Raw genomic sequence first — 15302 nt, 5'->3', positions numbered from 1 at the left:
TGCCTGGGCCACCCCTCAGAACTGGCCAGGCCCACGGGCATCTTCACCTCAGAGCTGTGGCCCCCCAGGCCGGGGAGGGGGTGGTCTCAAGGCAGCAGCTGCAGCCAGACACTTGCTCTCCCTTCCCCTCATTGTGCCCGTGCCAGGGGTGCTGGGCCCCTTAGCCATGTCCGTGCCGGTCTCCACACTGGCCTGGGTGGCGCTGGCACTGTGCCTGTGGGGCTCGGCAGAAGGGCCTTCCGTCCCCTGGCAGCTGTGGGGTCAGCAGCAGCCCAGCGATTGGGGCAGTTATGTGGGTGTGGGGATGGGCTGTGTTACCAGGAGCCCCTCCACAGAATTGCTGTGCGGCCAGCAGGCCCCCATCGGGGAGCTGCACTGCTCAGCAGCACTTGGGAATGAGGGAGGGCAGGCCGGGGCGTGTGCCTCCCTCCAGCCCCACATCTACACTGTGATGGGATGGGGCAGTGGCTTGCCAGGGGAGCAGAGCCTGGAGCAGCCCAGAACGCAACAGAGCTGGAATGCTGGTGGGGCTTGGGGGACTCCAGAAGGCTGCAGGGTAGGGCAGAGAGTTCCAGGGCGTGGGGAGGTGCAGTGTTCAAGAGGAACCGGGGAAGTGAGACAGGCAGAAGGGAGAAAAGCATTCTAGAAAGCAGAGCATGTCAGAGCAGTGCTGGCACTGGGGAGCAGTGGAGGAGGAGGAGGAGAGGTATTCTAGACCACTGAGCAGGACGTGTTCCAGAACAGCAAGAGTTGCCGGCATTCTAGATCAGCACGCAGACCAGGTTGTTCTAGATTGGAGTGTGGGGGGAGCATTCTAGGACAGCTTGCCTTTCTGAGTGTTCTACAGTGAGACTCATGCTGTAGTGTTCTAGATCAGTGCATGGCATGGGGTTCTGTAGTGGCCTACAGAGCTCTAGAATAAGAGTTTATGGTGAGCTAGGTGAGCATTTATGGCCCAAATGTGCTAGAGAATTGTCTTTGGCGAGGGGACATTCTAGAATAGTTAACAGAGGGTTGAAAAATGCCACGTGGATTATAGTGTTCTAAGTAAATGGAAATACAGCACGTTCTAGATCGATATGTGGAACATTCTAGATTCAAAGTGCAAGGGGGTGGTGTGGAGTGTTCTACAATGACATGTAGGCTGTGGTGTTCTGGGTCTGTCTATGGGAACAGTTTAGATTGATGGGTGACAAAGTGTTCCAGAACAACGTGTGGGGCATGGTACTCCCACTGCATGGATGGTGCAGGGTGTTCTAGAGCAGTGGGAAAGTACTGATTGTACGAGTGGACTTTTGCTCTAGAGTGTGAGGTCTGGCTGCTCTAGATCGGTGAATGGCCTGTATGTTCTAGACCAGTGACTGGGTGGACTGTTCTAGAACAGTGCATGACTGGCCTGTTCTAGATCTGTGTGTATTTGTGGGGTGGGCTGTTCTAGAGCGGTGTGCAGCTGGGCCAACATGACATCTGTTCTAGAGCGCTGCGCAGCTGAACTGTCCTAGAGCCATTTGGTGTCTGTTCTAGAGCAGTGTGCGGCTGGACTGTTCTAGAGCGGTGTGCAGTCTGTTCTAGAGTGGTGTGCAGGGGGTGTTGTGTTCTAAGACGGCGTGTGGCGGTGCTCCATGGTCTGGCAGAGCATGCTAGGGCCCATCGCAGCAGGGGAGCTCTGGGCACTGTCTCCCCCCTGCAGAGGGCTCGTTAATTCTGCGCTGACCTTTCCACCTGGTGCTTTGTGACCCCTTGATCCCCAGGTGCCTAGCCAGGGACAGGACCCTGGAGCTCCTCCTGGACTACCAGAGCCATGATTGCCAGAGCCGCAGGTAACTGGCTTTTCCCCTGCATGACCGGAAGCCTCAGCCCCTAGCACTCACCCTGCCTGCTCAGGGCACCCCCTGCACTGCACCCCTCTCCCCACAGCTCTGCTGGCTGTCACCCACACTGGAGAACCTGCACCCCCACTGGGACACGGGTCCCTCGGCCTCCTGCTGACACACGTCTGTTTGTCTGCCTCCCACTCAGGTGTTCCTGGAGATCGAGCCCCTGGTCCTGTCCTGTCTGGATGGCTACAACGTGTGTATCTTTGCCTACGGCCAGACCGGCTCAGGGAAGACGTACACCATGGAGGTAGGCGGCAGGGCCATGGGGCTGAGCAAGGGGCCAGTCTGGGTTTGGCCCCACTTAGCTCCACATGTTCCTGGAAGGACTGGTGCTGGGGTGGGGAAATGGAGAGACCCCACTCCACATCCCAGGCCTAGAGCCCTCCAGGGATGTGGCAATCCTGCTGCCCCCCAGACAGGCTCTGGCTCTTGGGAACTGGGATCTGTCTCTCTTCCCTTGGGAAGGGGGGCATCATCTGTGGGCGTTTGGAGTTGCCTGGAAGCACGGGGCTCAGTGCAGGGGATCCTGACCTGGACACTCCTCCACACGGCTACACACGCGTGTGCCAACGGGCTGTGACATGCATGGACACGTCCACACACACCTCCATCTTGATGGGACTCTGAGGCGGCCTAGGCTGCCCCCGAAGCCCCCAGCTCTGTGCTGGGCAGAAGCCTGAGGCCCTGTCTTTGTCTGGCTCCAGGGTGTCCCTGAGGACCCTGGCATAAACCAGCGGGCGCTGCAGGCCCTGTACCAGGAGATGGAGGCCAGGGCGGGGCTGTGGAAATACTCGGTGACCCTCAGCGTGGTGGAGATCTACAACGAGGCGATCCGGTAAGAGGGGGGCCTGCCCCACGCACCGCTAGGAATGCCCTGCCCCCCACAGAACCTTCTCCTCACCCCACCGCACAGGCCGGGCACCAGGGAGGCGTGGGCTGAGCCTGGGTCATGCCCCTGAGCATGGCAGGCTCTGGCCAAGGGACCTACTCAGCACTCCACAGTGACCCCAATACCCAGCATGGGACTAGGGGGTGCTGCGCTGGGACGGGGGAGGGAGTGCAGCAGGAGGTGCTCTCAGCACTGATTGACAGGACCCCAGAGTGCACTAGGGGGCGCTGTACTGCAGGGGGTGCTCTTGGCACTGATTGACAGGACCCCAGAGCAGCACTAGGGGGCGCTGTGCTGCAGGGGGCACTGTCCTCACTGATTGACGGGACCCCAGAGCACACTAGGGGGCGCTGTGCTGCAGGGGGCACTGTCCTCACTGATTGACGGGACCCCAGAGCACACTAGGGGGCGCTGTGCTGCAGGGGGCACTGTCCTCACTGATTGACAGGACCCCAGAGCACACTAGGGGGCGCTGTGCTGCAGGGGGTGCTGTTGGCATTGATTGACAGGACCCCAGAGCACACTAGGGGGCGCTGTGCTATAGGGGATGCTCTCAGCACTGCTTGACAGGCCCTCACAGTGCACTAGGGGGCGCTGTACGCTGGAGATGCAGATTTAAGCTGAAACATAAAACCACCTTAAATCTTTCTGTTGGCATCAGTTGGATCCAGGATTCCTCTTCATTTGTTCTAAGCTGCTGTTCAGAGCCCCACTCCAGAGGTGGCTGCATTTCCATGGAGAGGGCAGTCATTGCTCTGTACGGTTTGTGAAGCCCTAGGTCCTAGACTCCCCATGGCCCATCCCCTCCCCTAGCATCCCTGTCTGCAGACTCGATACCATCTTAACTCGCCCTGAGAGACCGTCCTGAGCATGGGGACCCAGCCTGAGCTGATGTTCTCACCTCCCTGCAGGGATCTGCTTGGGAAGGAGCCGCAGGAGAAGCTGGACATCAAGCTGAACCCTGACGGGAGTGGGCAGCTCCATGTGCCGGGCCTGACCAGTGTGGAGGTGCAGGGGCTCCGGGAGATCCGCAAGGTACCAGGGGACAGGGCAAAGCCACACATGGCCTGCGGGTGCAGAGAGGAGTGAGGGGGTGGAGTGGAGCTAAAAGGGGCGGAGTCAGTGCTCATGAATTCGTGAAACCTGGTCCAGCCATCGCTCTGCTTCCTCCCTTTGCTGGCGCTACTGACTCAGTCAGTGCTGTCCAGACTGGTGCTCTCCGGGCACGTCGCCGAGCAGAGTGGGAGGCTCCCTGCAGCTGCCGCACGTCACTGCACCTTGGAGGGTGGGGCTGGGGGCTGGGAGGTTCTGTCCAGCTCCCCCCATTCCTGGTGGGTTCATTCCCTCGGCTTGTGGCTCTGTCTCAGATGCTGTCGCTGGGAAAGAGGAACCGGGCGACCTACTGCACCAACATGAACGAGCGCAGCTCCCGGTCCCACGCCCTGCTCACCGTCACCATCACTGGCACCAACTGCAGCACCGGCACCAAGACATCAGGTACCCACGGCCGTGGGCCTGCGCCACAATCCTCTCCTGGATCCCCGGCCTGCTGCGTGTTGCCCCCTGCTGGCTGCACCGCAACAGGGAGAGACGCCCTGGGACAGCCTGGGGGTGGCAGAGCCGCTGGAGACAGTCTGTCCATAGCAGCTGATGGACAGGAGGCGAGGAAGAGGACTGGGGGCTTTGGACGTAATGGTCAATGCCGGGGACACACTGATTCAGGATTTCCAGGGCGGGGGGAGGTGGCTTGGTGTTTGTGGGAGGCCCCTGAGCCTTCCTCCAGCCACCCCACGTGGGGGCAGAGGTCCCCCAGAGGCTGCATTGAGGTCAGAGCAGGCTTCTCAGGACAATGTGGGGTTCTTAGGCAGGAATGGCCGGCTGAGGAGGTGTCAAGCTGCCCGGGGCTCGCTAAGGGGAGGGCTGGCTCTGATTCCAGGGCAGGGACCGGCCATCGTTCCTGGCTGCCAGCTGGCCTGCGCAGGTATGTCTGTGCTGCAGTTTGGCCTGTGTCAGCTGGCTCTGGCCAAGTGGTCTGAGTTTCAGGCTCAGATTTATCACTGTTGATGCAAAATTGTGCTCCCATCTGTGTGCGGGAATGGAGAGGTCCCAGCTCCTTTCTTGTGGGGCAGTGTTAGGTGTGGGTCAGTTCCGGGAGCCAAGTGCCAGCTGGAGGGGGAGCGAGGAGATCTGGAGGGCAGGCAGGGAAGGGTTGCCGCTCCCCCAAGGGCACCCCACACCTGGCCCCTTCCTGGCAGACCCAGCCCTGCCTGGCTCCCCTGAGCCCGCCGTGCAGATCCTGCTAAAGCCCAGACTCCCCTCTTGTGTCTCCGGCGCCCCAGGGAAGCTGAATCTGGTGGACCTGGCGGGTTCTGAGCGGGTCTGGAAGTCGGGGGCGCAGGGCGAGCGGCTGAAGGAAGCTCAGAGCATTAACAAGTCCCTGCTGGCCCTGGGGGAGGTGATTCAGGCCCTCAGAGCCAAGCAGGGCCACGTGCCGTTCCGCAACTCCAAGCTCACCTACCTGCTGCAGGATTCCCTGGGCAAGGGCAGCAAGACTATAATGATGGTGCAGGTGGGTACCGCCAGGCCTGGGGCATGCTGGGGAATGGCCGCACTGCATGCTGGGGCTTGTAGTCTCTGCAGGCCGCATCTCGCACGCGTGAGCTGCTGCACCTGAAACGCCTCGTGGAAATCTGCCGTTCTGTGGCAGAAAAAAGGGGGAACAGCTGTTGTTGTTTGTGTAGGACCTACATTATTTCACCCTGTGCTGCCGCCTCTGGCCAGCAGGGAGAACGCTGCTGACTAACAGACTTCCCAGTCCAGGGCGATACGGGGGTTGCCGAGGGCTCTGTTGGTTTCTGTGCATCTGAGCAGTGGACCCATGTCGTCCCACCCTGCACACCCCACCCATGTCCCTTAGTACTGTGCTGAGGAACCCCTGTGTGGGGAATGGGGCACGCTGCCCCTTGGTGGTGGAGGCAGGTTATTCTAACCAGGCCCCCTTACTCCGGCCGTCTCTCCCCACAGATCTCGCTACTGGAGAAGAACGCGGGGGAGACCATGTGTTCCCTGAAGTTTGCCCAGCGCGTCTGCAAGGTGGAGCTGGGCCCGGCTTCCCGCAGGATTGACTCCTGGGGCCAGAGCGAACTCTGAGCCCGTCCCTGAGCCCAAGACGCAGGCAGCAACCCCACCTGTCTCCAGCCATGGCAGAGCAAGGGGGCACCAGGGCAGGGTAGGCAGGGGCTGTCAGCTGGGAGGGAGCAATCACCTCCAACAGCCAGCGCACCCATGGGGGCGTCTGGTCCCAGACACCAGGCTGCAGGTGGAGCCCTGACCCCCCGAGCCCAGCAACAGGGCAGAGAAGGAAAGGCCTGGCCTGGGCTGACCATGCTAGGCTGGTTCCCTCTGCCCACCAGCAGGGACCCCGGCGGTGTCCCCAGCTCACACTTCCCACCCTGGGCGAGGGGTTGGGCTGAGATTTGCTCCAGCAAGGGGGGGTCGCTTGGCCAGGCACATGCCTGAGCAGGGCCACTCTGGGCCCATTGTGACTAGGTGATGTCCCCCCCATTACCCCTGTAGTACAGGTCGCCCAGCCCCCCATGCAGCCCTTGCCCTGGGCGAATGAAGGCTTGGCCCAGGGGAGGGGGTCCTGGGTCTCTCCTCTCTGAGGAAGGCTGTGTGGGACAAAGGGCTCCCACCCTGCAACTGTTATTGTAGGGCCTATCATAATGGCTGGGCATGCTCCCTGTGTGTGTGTAAAGCACACGGAGCAGTTGCCCTGCCCTCTGAATGGGTGAATAGGGGGCCTTGCCCCTGCCCCACAGCAGTGCTCCCATGCACCGCCTGACAATTGCTGAGCAACCGCTGCCTTGAACAGTCATGCATGCTCCTCTGCACTTGCATGTCTGAATGCACATGCAAAGCCAGGTACATGTGCCCTACATCCCCCTGGCCACTCACTTGGGGGGAGATCACGGAGGAATCCTCTTCCCCTCCTCTTCCCGTCCCCTTTCCTTGAACCTGAGCTCTGGGCCAGATGTTAATTAGTGCCATAGCCTGGAGGGAGGCATCCTCATGCCCATGCTGCTGGCCACCTCCACAGCACCCCCTGCTGGAAAAAGTAGGAGCCACCCACCCCCGCCCCCACCAGTGCTGCTCCACTCCCAGCCAGTGCTCCTGCCCCACTGCCTGCTGGGAGAGGCCCTTCATGCCGTCCCCAGGTCTGCATCCAATGGGGCAGAGGGGCTGCTGGGGGAGGGATGGGGCCCCCAGGCTCTATTTCTGCTACTTGAGCCCCATTCCTGCTGGACGCTTGCAGGGGCAATAAAGAGGAACCTTTGCACCCCAACCTGCTTTCAATACTGCCTTATTAGGGTGAGGGGCCCAGGTCTGAGACATCCCTCTTCCTCCCACCTCTTCTCTGCCCATCTCCATCCCTGCATCCACCCACCGGACCCTATCTCCTGCGCCCTCAGACAGGGGGGGGGTCACAGGCTACCCATCTGCATCCCCCTCCACTGGCCAGCCTCTGCAATCCCCACAGGGAATCCCTGGCCCGTTAGTGGTGCCCAGCCCCAAACACCCTCTCACAGGCTAGGCTCTATTTCCTGCCATGGGTTCCCCCCACCCCATGGAGAAAGGGGAGGGGCTGCCAAGCACAGCAAGGGGCAGGTTATGAAGGCCCCCCCCCCTGCTCCCTGTGGTTGCCCTCACCTTGCTTCTATTCCCCCCCGCCCCACAGTGAGGAGTCACAGCGGGGGGGGGTGTGTGTTTGTGTGTTGTGTAACAGGACAGGCTCAGGGGGCTGGGGGCAGCAGGCTGTGGGTCAGCGTAGGGCAGGGGCAGGTGATGGGGTCAGCGCACAGAGCAGCACGGCCAAGTCTCCATTCACCTTTATTCATAGCTGTGCGTGCGCACACTTTACACACATACCCCCCCCCGCAAACCCCACCCCCACCCGCTCACCTTCCCACTGGGACAGGCCCAGCCCAGGCTGCCCCAGCTGCTGGGAGACACCCCGCCTTTCCTCCAGCCCTGGCCACGCCCCAGCACGCACAGCTCCCACCGGAGCCCAGTGGCCAGGCCATGCTGCGCGCTGGGCCTGCCGGCTCCATGGTGCAGGCCAGGGGCTCAGGAGAGGCTGGGCTCCAGGACAGGGCCCATGGGGAGCTGCCCGTCCCCTGATTTTGGCCTTTATTGCACATTTAGCATCAGCCATGGCCCAGCAGCGGCGCCGGACAGGAGCTGCCCCCACGCTCCTCAGAAACCCCCATACTGTGGCGGCACCAGCTGCTGGGCGTGCCAGGGCAGAGGCACCTGGTGATGGCTGTGACTGGCCTTGCTGGGGGGGAGGGCCGGGAAGGGGCCGTCCAGGTCCATGGGGACGCCCAGCAGCGGGGGAAGGGGCGCCGGCGAGGGCTGAGGCAGGAGGTCCCAGTACGCTGGGCTGACATAGGCAGTGGGGCAGCAGCTGAGGTAGGGCAGCCCGGGGATGGGGGGAAAGGCAAAGCAAGTGGGGATGAGCGGGGGCAGGCCCATGGCGTAGGAAGTGGGGAGCTGGGGCCCAGGGGACACCGGTGGGGTGCGGCACATGGAGCCCTCAGAGTCGGAGCTGCTGCTTGGGAAGGCGTGGAGCAGCCGGGGGCGCTTGGCCAGAGCCGGGGCCTGTGGGCTGCCTGGGCTCTTTTCATCCAAGGGCAGTGTCGAGGCAGAGGAGGAGAGAGTCCTTGGGATGCCAGGGCCCCTGGAGGGGCAGCTGGGGCTGCCAGGGGCCCTCAGCGCAGGGGGGGAAGGAAGCAGGAAGGGAGAAGGCTCCTGGCTCCTCCCAGGCCTGGGCAGTCCCTGGCCCCCAGGCTGCTCGTTCAAGTCCACCTTGTGCAGGTTCTGCAGCAGGGACTGGATGGAAAAGGAAGTGTCCAGCCGGGGCCTGGCCTGTGGGGCCTGAGTCTCTAGATTGGCCCCGGGGGCGGGAGCGGGAGCTCTCGTGTCCACGGTGGCTGCAGGCTGCAGCTGCTGGGGGCCCCCCCTGTAAGGCTCCCCATGCAGGATGAAGGGGGCCAGGTCGCTGGCGAAGGAGGCCGCCTCCTGCCGAGAGATAGCCGTGTTCTGCAGCTTGAGGGCGTCGGGGGGGATCTGGCTCACGTCCACCGTCCAGAAATTCCCTTTGGCCTTGGGCTTTGTGGGATCCTTCAGCAGCTGCCAGAGAGAGAGTGAGATGGGCTCAGCCTGTGGGATGGGGGAGTTCTCCAGGGACAGAGCTCCCCAGAGTCAGAGACCCCCCCACCAGCTGTGGGAAGGGGGGAATTCTCCAGGGACAGAGACACCCCCCCCGTCAACCTGCCCCCCCACTGTCAGCCTGTGGGAGGGGGGAGTTCTCCAGGGACAGAGCTCCCCAGAGGCCCTCCCCGTCAATCTGCCCCCCCATTTCCTGTTAACCTCCCACTGCCAGCCTGTCCCCCATCACCACCCCCCACTGCCAGCCTACCCCGCATGCCCTCATCCCTGAACCCCCTGAACCCCTCCCCACTTCCCCCAGTCAGCCTGCTTCCCATGTCCTCTCATCCCCCCCACCGCCAGCCTGTCACCCCATATCCCATCACCCCACGCCAGCCTGCGCCCCCCATATCCCATCAGCCCCCCACCAGCCTGTCACCCCATAGCCGGTTAACCGCCCCCCCAACACCGCCAGCCTGCCCCCCTAGCCCATCACCCCCCATCCCATCAGCCCCCCGCCAGCCTGTCCCGACTGCCTCCCCCCGCGTCTCTGGCATCCCGGCCCCGCTCACCTTGGCGAAGCAGCGGTTGGAGGACAGGTTGTGGCGGATGGAGTCTTTCCAGCCCTGGTAGCCCGCCGTGAAGAAGGGGAAGAGGGCGCCGATCTCCTGGATGATCTGAAACCAGAGACAGGCGGTGAGAGCCCCTGGCCATGGGCGGAGCAGGGCCCGGCGCCGGGCCCTGCTGGGGGACCCCCACGCACCCCTGCCGGACCCGAACCAGTGACTCCCAGCGACCCCTACTTCGAACCAATGACCCCCAAAGCCTCTCTCCCAACCCAAACCACTGACCTCATCTCTTCCCCCAGCACCCCAACCCCAACCCAGCGATTCAGTGACCCCCCCCCATCCTTTCTCACCCAAACCACGGCCTCCCCCTGCCCACCCGGAACCAGTGACCCCCACTTCCATTTCCTCACCCCGAACCATTCCAAACCTGTGACCCCCACCCCAAACCACTGACCTCCCAACCCTCCCCCACTCTACACCAGTGACCCCCACCCCAAACCACTGACCTCCCAGCCCCCTCCCACATTCTATACGTGACCCCCACCTCCATCACCCCGAACTAGTGACCCCACTCCCTGAACCACCGAACCCAAGCCCATCCCCCAAGCTGGACTAGTAACCCCCTACTTCCACTGCCCCACCCCAAACCAGTGACCCCCCTTTCCCCCAATCCCACCTTAAACCAGTGACCCCCACCTTCACCACCCCAAACCACTGACCTCCCAACCTCCTCCCCCACTCTATACCTGTGACCCCCACCTCCATCACCCCGAACCAGTTACCCCCTTCACTGAACCACCGAACCCAACCCCATCCCCCAACCTGGACTAGTAACCCCCTACTTCCACTGCCCCACCCCAAACCAGCAGAGGCGGCTCCAGGCCCCAGCACGCCAAGCCGAAGCCGCGGGACCAGGCACCTCCCGCAGGCAAGCCGCCGAAGGCAGCCTGCCTGCCGTGCTTGGGGCAGCGAAATCCCTAGAGCCGCCCCTGCAAACAGTGCCCCCCACCTTCACCACCCCAAACTAGTGACCGTCCCAAGCCCTCTCCCCATCACAAACCAGTGACCCCTCCCCCAACCACCCCATCCCCACCCGAAACCAGTGACCCCCCTCCCTCAACCACCACATCCCCACCTGAAACCAGTGACCCCCCCAACCACCCCATCCCCACTCCAAACCAGTGACCCTCCTCTCCCCTAACCACCCCAAACCTGTGAACCCGCAACAGTCCCCAAACCTGAACTAGTGACCCCACCCCCCGAACAAGTGACCCCCTAACGACCCCCTCCCCAAAGCAGTGATCGCCCCCCCCGCCACTGCCCCATCACTCCCAACCAGAGACGCCGCCGTGCCACCGTCACTCCACCCCAGCGCCCCCCATAACCACCCGATGCCCCCCAGTTCCCCGCAGCGCGCAGGCAGACGGCAAGAAACAGAGCGGAGCTGACCCCGGGGCAGGTGACCCTAAACTGGGCCCCCTGCAGGGAGTTCAGGGGTCCCCGCCCCTCAGCTCCCGAGCCCCACGGGGGGAAGTGTAGCCTGGGGTTGCGGGTCACTGGTTCAGGGCGGGGGGCCCCGATCCGGGCCTTGGCGAGTTGCGCGCTGCGCTGCCCGGGCAGGGGGGCCCGTACCTGGGACAGCTTCAGCTTCCTGCCGGGCGAGGCCTGGATCACCAGGGCGATCATGGCCAGGTAGGTGTAGGGTGGCTTGCGGTGCCGGCTGTAGCGCTTCTTCTTCGGCGGCGTCTGCTCCATGGCGCGGGGTAGCCGGCGGGGCGCGGGTCCGTCCGTCCCGGCCAGGCGCCCGGGGCGTGTGACGGGGAAGGTCCGGCGCCAGCGGCGGCTGTTGGGAGCTCTCCGGTGGGCGCATCAGGGGCCATCGCCGCCTTTGTCATGCTGATGGGCGGCGCGGCCCCCGCTGGAGCCAGCCCGGCTGGGCGCGGCCCAGGGCAAGGGGCTGGGCGCTGGCCCGGCGCTTGGGAGGAGGCGGGAGGTGGCGGCCCTGGGTTGATTGAGGTGAGAAGTGGCCCCCGCCTCCCCCCACAGCTCACGGTGCAGCCTAGCTCAGTGGGCCCTGAGACAGCGCTGCTGGGGGGGAGCCACCCCCAGCCAGCTCCTGGCCAGAGCCACCTGCCCTGCCTGGCTCTGGGGTGACCTCGCCTGGCAGGGGGGCACCTGCCGTCCTGGGGCACTGCCTTCCTATTGAGCACTGGGGTGACAAGCAGCCGCAGATGAGCTGAGATTCCCCTGGGCAGAGCGAGGCCTGGTACAGTGACAGGGCAGGGCTTGGCCTGGCTACCTTAGGGTGTTGGGTGGGGGGCCTAGGAGCCATGAGCTGGGGTGAGGGCAGGAAGAATCATAGCTTGGTAAGGCTGGAAGGGACCTCCCTGGCAGGACTGAGTATTGTCTAGCCCAGCCACAGGGGTTTGTCCAACCTGCTCTTAAACATCTCCAAGGATGGAGCTTCCACAGCCTCCCTGGGCAGTTTATTCCAGTGCTTCACCACCCTGACAGGTAGGAATTTTTTCCCTAATGTCCAACCTAACCCTCCCTTGCTGCAATTTAAGCCCATTGCTTCCGGCCCTGTCCTCAGAGGTTAACGAAGTCAATCGTTCTCTGCTCCTTGTACCAACCTTTTATGTACTTGAAAACTGTTCTCATGTCCCCTCTCAGTCTTCCTGTCTCCAGGCTAAACAAACCCAGTTTTTTCAATCTGCCCTCATAGCTCAGGGTTTCTAGACCTTTCATCATTTTTGTTGCTCTTCTCTGGACTTTCGAATTTGTCCACATCTTTCCTGAAATGTGGCACCCAGAACTGGACACAATACACATGCTGAGGCTGTATCAGCGCGGTGCAGAGCAGAATGACTTGCTGAGGACACTCCTGCTAATACAGCCCAGAATGATGTTCTCTCTCTTTCCCTCTTTTGCAACACTGTTACATTGTTGACTCACATTTAGCTTGTGATCCGCTATGCCCCCCATGCCCTCCCCACTTTCCACAGTGCTCCTTCCTAGGCAGTCATTTCCCAGTGTGTGTAGCAACTGATTGTTCCTTCCTAAGTGGAGCACTTTGTATTCATCCTCACTGAATGTCATCAACTCAAGCAGGCTGAATAGCAAGACCCACGCCCAAGGAGTCGTCCAGGCCCTGTGGGGCACTGACTGGAGTCTCTGTGGCTGCTCACACAGCTGCCTGGCCATCACAAGAGAGATTTTGCCTCCCCGCAGGCTGGGGCAGTTCTGTTACCCCCAGGGTAGGGATGGCAGCCAAAGCAGTCAGAAACCAAGAGGAACCTAGTTTAGCACCTAACCACTGGGCCACCCATCCTCCCACTCCCCGTCCTAGGGGAAGCCCCATCACTGAAGGGCCTGCAGGGCACAGTCCTGAGCTTGGGCCCTGGCAGGGACCCGAAGGAGCTATTTCTACCCTTTGGGATCTTATCCCAGCCCTGCTGTTCCCGTCTCCTGCCCGGGGATGCATTTGGGCACTGGGCCATGGAGATGTGCAGGACTCTGAAGCTGCCAGCAAGGCTTTTCTGATGCCACTGGACATTGACTGGCACGTGCCCAATGAAGCCAGAAGCATAAAACCCTCCCACCCTCTTCTCCCCATGGGGTCTGGATGGGAGGACATGGGGGCGAGAGAGCCTGCTGCTTCCAAGGCTTGGGCCCTGCAGCTCGCATGAGCCCTAACGGCTTGGAACCCGGAGGCTGGGTGTTTGGCTTTGAAGATCTCGTGGTTTTTAAGCCAATTTTGTGATTTCTGCACTCCTGGGGGATGGCGCTGCTGTAATTCAGGGAGGGGGCTGGCCCTTTGCCTGGGATTCAGCAGGAGGGCACGTTCCCATGCCTTTCAGCCCTGCTCGCTTGCCCCCACCCTCCCTGCTCGAGGTGGGATGCACCCTCTCTTTGGAGGTCTCCCATCCAGGCAGTGACCAGGCCTCGCCCTGCTTAGGGGGTGATTCATAGCCAGGGCAGGGAGACGTCCCCCACACAAACCTTTGCAGGCTGGCTTTGGGCATGTCCATCACCGATTAGCTAGGCAGCGGTTCTCAGCCTAGTTACCATTGTGGGCCACCTATGTGCTAGGTGGGCTGCATCCCGTACTTGCTGTATGGCCCTGAGGGTGTCACCCGGGCCGCAGCTTTGTGTCGATTGGGCCTCGAGCGGGCCCACGGGCCACAGATTGGGAACCACTGAGCTAGAGTCTCATGTTATGAGCTCCCCCGCCCTTCCCCATGTGGATCCTGGCGTTGGTGATCCCCAGGTCCTCAGCTGGCAGCTCACTGTCTCCCAGGAGAATCCCGAGCTGGGAGGAGGTTGGCAGCAGGAGTGGAATATCTGCTCCTAGGGCCTAGGTGTTTCTGCTCCAGCAATCAGCAGTGAAAGGGTTAACCCTTTAAATTCAGCTATTTCTCCCCTTGGGGTGGTGCAGCATTCCTGGGGTGAGACGCCCCCAGCTCAGAGCCTGCAGCCCTCGGGGGGGGGGAGTGTTTGGAGTCCCCCCAGGGTGAGCTCTGTGCTTCCAGGGCTGAGGCATGGGGCTGGAGCTGGCTGCTCACCCTGCTCTCAGGCAGGGTCTGGGCAGGGCCGGGTCTGCCCCTCACGTCTGTTGGCTCCGCGGCAAGAATCTCAAGTGGCAAAGCCCGTGAGGACAGGCAGGACCCTCCCCAGAAGTGGTTTCCCCAGGCTCCCACCTTCCCTTGGGGAACCGAGCCTCACTCTGACCCCCCTCCCTGGTGGGCCATGTCGCCCGAGATACCCCCTGGATTTCCCTTGGCCCAGTTTGCTCCCCTCACCCGCCAGCCCCAGCCCCTTGTTGTGCTAACTCTGGGAGGATTATGTAAAGTGCCTGCACTCACAGGGCTGCTCATATTGGTGCTGATTGCACCGGGGATCCCTGGCACCGGGGAGGTCACCAAGAGGTCACGATTCACAGTCAGATGGAACAGCGGGGGCAGCAGGGGGCTGTGGGTCGGGATTGGGGAGCAGCAGCAGAGCGAGGGCTGTGGGGGGCTCAGGGCTGGAACAGCAGGGGGCTATGGTTGGGATTGAGGGGCGTTGGCAGAGCTGCAGGGAACCCAGGGCTGGGGTAGCAGGGGGCTGTGGGTCAGGACTGAGGGACATTGGCAGAGTTGGGGGGAGCCCAGGGCTGGGGTAGCAGGGGACTGCAGGTCGGGATTGAGGGGCACTGGCAGAGCTGGGGGGAGCAGGGGGCTGTGGGTCAGGACTGAGGGACATTGGCAGAGTTGGGGGGAGCCCAAGGCTGGGGTAGCAAAGGGCTGTAGGTCAGGATTATGGGGCACTGGCAGACCTGGGGGGAGCCCAGGGCTGGGGTAGCGGGGGACTGCAGGTCGGGATTATGGGGCACTGCCAGAGTTGGGGGGAGCCCAGGGCTGGGGTAGCGGGGGACTGCAGGTCGGGATTATGGGGCACTGCCAGAGTTGGGGGGAGCCCAGGGCTGGGGTAGCGGGGGACTGCAGGTCGGGATTGAGGGGCACTGGCAGAGCTGGGGGGAGCCCAGGGCTGGGGTAGCGGGGGACTGCGGGTCGGGATTGAGGGGCACTGGCAGAGCTGGGGGGAGCAGGGGGCTGTGGGTCAGGACTGAGGGACATTGGCAGAGCTGGGGGGAGCCCAAGGCTGGGGCAGCGGGGGACTGCGGGTCAGGATTGAGGGGCACTGGCAGAGCTGGGGGGAGCCCAGGGCTGGGGTAGCAGGGGGCTGTAGGTCAGGATTATGGGGCATTGGCAGAGT

General features: G+C 62.6%; 2 protein-coding genes across 3 annotated transcripts in view; one reads left to right on the top strand and one right to left on the bottom strand.

Annotated features, from left to right (window-relative positions):
• KIFC2 (kinesin family member C2) overlaps nt 1-6894 on the top strand; it is a 30873-nt gene extending 23979 nt beyond the window's left edge. For both annotated transcript variants that reach the window (XM_032781947.2, XM_075063312.1), the window contains 6 exons: nt 2020-2124; nt 2582-2712; nt 3678-3801; nt 4134-4263; nt 5106-5335; nt 5791-6894. In XM_032781947.2, the coding sequence (XP_032637838.1) occupies nt 2020-2124; nt 2582-2712; nt 3678-3801; nt 4134-4263; nt 5106-5335; nt 5791-5916 (846 nt within the window). In that variant the 3' untranslated portion in view covers nt 5917-6894. The remainder of the gene's footprint in view (nt 1-2019; nt 2125-2581; nt 2713-3677; nt 3802-4133; nt 4264-5105; nt 5336-5790) is intronic.
• Nucleotides 6895-8022: 1128 nt separating this feature from the next.
• On the bottom strand, nt 8023-11415 carry LOC116825847 (forkhead box protein H1). The gene is given in 4 exon segments (XM_032782144.2): nt 8023-8958; nt 9549-9653; nt 11178-11310; nt 11312-11415. Coding segments are annotated over 4 exon segments (1278 nt in total).
• Between the last annotated feature and the right edge of the window lie 3887 nt (nt 11416-15302).

This window comes from Chelonoidis abingdonii, chromosome 2, assembly GCF_003597395.2.
Source record: "Chelonoidis abingdonii isolate Lonesome George chromosome 2, CheloAbing_2.0, whole genome shotgun sequence".
In the NCBI taxonomy this organism is placed as follows: domain Eukaryota; kingdom Metazoa; phylum Chordata; order Testudines; family Testudinidae; genus Chelonoidis; species Chelonoidis abingdonii.
Note: the sequence above shows the minus strand (reverse complement) of the source record. Positions and strands in the feature narration are given on the sequence as shown.